This window comes from Antechinus flavipes, chromosome 5 (genome assembly GCF_016432865.1).
Source record: "Antechinus flavipes isolate AdamAnt ecotype Samford, QLD, Australia chromosome 5, AdamAnt_v2, whole genome shotgun sequence".
NCBI classification, from domain to species: Eukaryota; Metazoa; Chordata; class Mammalia; order Dasyuromorphia; family Dasyuridae; genus Antechinus; species Antechinus flavipes.
The window spans coordinates 132,545,550-132,550,549 of NC_067402.1; the positions used below are offsets into that span (position 1 = coordinate 132,545,550).

Genomic DNA, 5,000 nt, shown 5'->3' on the forward strand with positions numbered 1-5,000 from the left:
GTAACCATGCTGCTGGAGTTTTAAAAAATTTACTGATTGAATAATTAATTGGAAAAGAACAAGCTGCAGATTCCTGATGGATTTATGAGACAATTATTCTGTCTTGTGATTATCTACATTATACTATAGGAAGCAATGGGGGGAAAAAAAGAATCTTAGTGAAAAGAAATAACCACATAAAAACTGGTTGGAGAAGATATACTCAAAATTTTATTAGAGTTTAGGATTTTGGAGATAAAAAAAAAGTCAGATGCTTACTCTTGCAAAAAAGATAACCTTTTCCCCCACCCCTTTTAAATTGTTTCTTCTATCCTGAATCCAGTCTATCAAAATGGCTCCTAAATCATCAACTCTAAAAAAGTCAGAAAAGCTTGCATATTTTAATTTAGTAGTTTCCACATAAAACATATATTTGAATAAACATTGCTCCACATTTAAGAGTATTTAGAAGGTGTTTCAGAAAGGCAAATTTGGGTACGTACATCCTCTACTATTCTCATCTGCAAAAACTTTTCATAGAACTATATTAAGGGATATGTGAATACTAACATTTTCCTATTAAGTTATCTAGTAATTTATCAGGTCTTCAAAAAGTTCTCTACCAACTTTCATTAAATTGGAGATTCTACACTGATTCTGTGCTCCCAATGCAAATGTTAGTAGAATAAGGTAGGTAAGTAAGAAAAAACTGTTACGTGTCATAATTAAAACTTTTAAAAATTTTATTTTGAGGAAAAATCAGGGCTTTTTTGTATTCATGTATTTCCTTTTGTAATATGCTCTACTATTCCTGAAAAGCATGTGCAACAGTGTCCTATAATCAATATATAGGACGTATTTTAACTGAAATAAAAACTGTAAGAGTTGCTACAAAACTGGTGGTAAAAGTGTGGTCACTTTTTTTTTTTTTGGCAAAATGTTCAGCCAAAAAAATGTATTCTGTGTATTATGATTGAGCCAGGCCCTCTCCTGCACCCAGACAAAGCTCTCTATTTGTGATTTCTACTGTTACTGAAACAGCTGATCTTCAAGTTTTCAAAGTGGGTTTCCTATTAATATCTGTAAACCTATCACAAAAGATATTCTGTCTAGCTGAGCTTCAAGGCAGTGATTTGGACGCTTATAGGTGTACTTTGTTTAGTGTCTCCTATGGTGTAGATTGGATAGATTTTGTAAAAGATACCATTACTTTTAAAGAAACATACAATTTGACAAGATATTGCATTTTACTTTCAATTTATTGCCATATTTTTCATCATACTCATTGTTTTCTAACTGTCACTAAATTGTTCATTTTCTTAGTCTGTTACATCGGTAGACCTATTTACTGTTTATAAAGCAATATGCACTTACAGGTTTTGGAGATGGTTTGGGCTCGGAGGGTCGCATGTGCAAGTGGGTCATCATTGCTTGAAGACGTTCACGTTCTTTAGAAAGCTGTTAAGAAAGAGTGAGATCAGAAGCATTTTAGAAATAACTGATACAGCTATTTTATTGCAGTGATACATCTTATCATTGAGCTTGTCTCAGTGTAATGATTCCTGCATATAAAAGTCTGTGTCGGTGGAAACTTCTCTGTGAGGAAATATAACTTTAGCAATGGAATTTAAAAAAAAAAACAACTTTTATAACCTTCCTTATGTTAAAAGGTCAGAGAAAACAAATAACACTTCATCTTTTTGTCAATAAGAGAATTGAGGTCACAGTTGCCTCGACAGTAACAAGTTACTGAAACCATAAATTAGAAAGCCCACAGTGTCTCTTTAAAGTCCTGTGGACACTGTTAGGAATGGACTAGTGCCAACAGCTGTGAAAGGGGTGAAGGGTCCTCAAAGGGAAGTGCCTGCCAGGATTGTCTACACACTTCATCCTTTCCCACTGAGGTCCAGTTAGTGCCCCCTGCAATCTGCCATCATCAATCTAATTCAGTAGAGTGACAGAGACCAGGCAGTGTGAAATGCTGAACTCTGCCACTGAGTCGGCATCTACACTTGCACTGGGTCTCATTACAACTGACGGACCTTACTTTTCCATCAGTCAGACACTTCGGGGGAAAAAAAAAGGAATAATTGGTCACACTACAAGCAGTGTCTTCAGTTGACCTGTTATGTTATATGATACCCGTGGTAAGTGGTAAACAGGTTTTCAAAAAACCTTTTCAACTATCTCTACAGGAAAACATGATGCTTATAAAAAATAAGGTTTTCATTTTCATGTGTCTTCACTATTTTCTCATATAAGGCAATAAAATATTTTTGTAACCCTCTGGGATAAGACAAAACAAAATGTTTAAAAATTATTTTAAAAGTTCATAAATAACCAAAATATAGTCTTTATTTGGAGGGAAAAAAAACGGTAAAACCAATGAAGCCATTTGTTTATCTAAACTTTTTATCTCAATAAAATGATGTATGAGTTTGAATAATAAAACTAATTCCATGAGATTGAAGAATAATGATACATTGTGAAATATAAGCACTTTGGGGTATGCTATTATTTTCTGATGAGTTTCTTATAGGTTTTATATATAAGAGAGCTTTCTTTGGATTTTGGTTTTAATTAAGTTTAAGCACTAAGTAGATGGAAGTGAAAATTCTGTAAGATTAGGAAATAGCAGTATGTTGTTAGTGACTATACAAGAAATAGGTTTTGCCATTACTCCTAGGTAAGAGGTAAGCAAGCAGTGGATTTGATTTGGCCAGGGGAACTTGAATGAAAACAAACATGGTAAAGCCAGGAGAGAAAAACTGTTTTTATGTGGTGGCAGAGAGAGGGAGGTGGCAATTGGGGATTAGGGTGGGAAGAGTAAAGTTTAATCTATCATAGATGACACTGTAAAGCCCTAAAGAAAGATAATCAAAGTGATCTCACCTAAAATTTTCTCTTTCAGAATAATAATTCTAATTGACTAATCTCTAAAGTAAAGAAAACTAGGTAGGAACTAGGAATGTTCAAATAGTTAAGTAAATTTGCACATTAAAAATCAACTTAGTTTTAATGATTTAGATTTTTTTTAAATCCTTCAATTTTTATTATTATATGTATCATCTATTATGATGCATGATTTCAAAAGATATATTAAGCATCCTGAAAGACAAAACACTTTCCGGTTGAATTTAAAACATTCAAAAACTGAGGTTGGGAAAATCTGAATATTGAACAATCATTTAACAAACCTGTATTTCTAATTGTTGCACAACCTGCATTTGCACCCGACACTGAGCAGTACTTCTGTCATCCAAAGCATGTTCATTGTTAAGGTGCCTAATTAAAAGAAAAAATCAAGTGAAAATTTAGCACTAAGTAATAACTATGTCCCTATTATTGTTCTCCTTTATCCTGCCCTGAACTGATACTGGTATAAACATACAAAAAAATTGGAGAACACTTCCCAAACTAAAAATGAAAATTTAAATTGTGTATAAATCTTAGTAGATTTAAATTTTAAAAGGCTTTTTAAAGTCAAGGAGTATGAGGTTCATAAGCTCATCAGTGGTGAGACAAAATATTTTCTGGCCCAAACATTTACTATCAGCAGAAAATAGTTTATATATTCAAGACAGTATTTTAAAAAGAAAGACATAAATAGATATCATAAATACATTAATCATAAGCAGCATTTAAAAGAACAGAGAAAATCCTTCATTTAGCTTCTTACGAAATGACTTATTTTCATTTTATTTCATAGTTTCATGGTATATGATTGCATTATGTACTTTTAAGAACAATATTTTTAAAATAGAAAGATTTAAAGAAAATGAGTCATGCCAACAATATTAAATGAACTGCATCACAGACTTTAGTAGTAGTAGTAATAATAGTAGCAATAATAATAACAGTGACATTTTGTTTAAAGTTCTCTACTTTGAAGAAACAGTTTTCTTGAATGTCATCCTTTTCTATTTACTAAGTGGCAAAGTGAAGAATGGTTTAATTAGCTTATCTTCAATCTCTAATTTAATTTTATGTTATATGAAAAAACATCTTCAATTAGTATTTCTTGTATTTTATCTATCATGGTGTGTATGTGAAGTGTATATGTATATATTACATATATTATGCATTGATTTTAGAAATCCATTTAATGGTCTTTTTAATGCCCTAACAGTACTCTAGTATAAAACTTCTTTTACTGTGGGTTGCAACCCCATATGGGGTTACAGAATTGAATGGGAGGACATCACAAAATTATGATTTGTTAGCAAATGTTTGATTTGTATACCTATTTTATAAATCTGTATACCTGGGTCCTGTAAAAATTTCTCAGACAAAAAAATGAATGGAATGGAAAATATTTAAGAAGCCCTGCTAGTGCAATCAACAACTCTCATTAAGATGATACATGTACACATACATAAAATATGCTAGATGCCTTCCAATTTAGAAACTTTAAAATACAATATTTATTCAGTCTATTATCCTTCATTGTAATTAATTCTTCAATGGCTAAACTAATGTAGCAAATTAGGTGACAATCATTGATAATGAAGGAGTCTGTGATAATGTTAAAAGGCAAATTTTTAATTATTAAATGAAAACATTTATATTTATATATATTGAAGCTTAATAAAAATTGGGAAGAATTGTGCTAAGCATACTCATGTGTCATGCCACATGTAGCCTTCCTTGTAAAAGTCATCCCTTCCTGAATCTCTAAGATTTCATTTTTGTCATTTTTTCATTCTGATTGATATTAGAGTTATTAAATGTTATGTTCCTCTATTAGACTGTAAGCTCTCTGAGGGAAGGGAAATGTATTGTCTTTCTTTTTTTAAAAATAGCCCACATCTCTTTATCAAGGGAGAAAATTTCTCTTTTATCTTGCATAATGCCAGCATTAAATAAACATCTGTTTTATAATGAATAATTTAAAATATATTACCAAAGTTTTAAAATAAGATACACAAGTAACAATATATAGAGAAGAATGAAGATTCTAGTGTTAGGAAAGATTTTAAAGTATTTGTTTGTTTCATTAGTGTTAATAAAGTTTTAAATTT

General features: G+C 31.2%; 1 protein-coding gene across 4 annotated transcripts in view; it reads right to left on the reverse strand.

Annotated features, from left to right (window-relative positions):
- FOXP2 (forkhead box P2) overlaps nt 1–5,000 on the reverse strand; it is a 711,055-nt gene that overhangs the window by 46,370 nt on the left and 659,685 nt on the right. For all 4 annotated transcript variants that reach the window (XM_052001611.1, XM_052001612.1, XM_052001613.1 and 1 more), the window contains 2 exons: nt 3,177–3,264; nt 1,354–1,437 (listed from right to left, as the gene is read on the reverse strand). In XM_052001611.1, the coding sequence (XP_051857571.1) occupies nt 1,354–1,437; nt 3,177–3,264 (172 nt within the window). The remainder of the gene's footprint in view (nt 1–1,353; nt 1,438–3,176; nt 3,265–5,000) is intronic.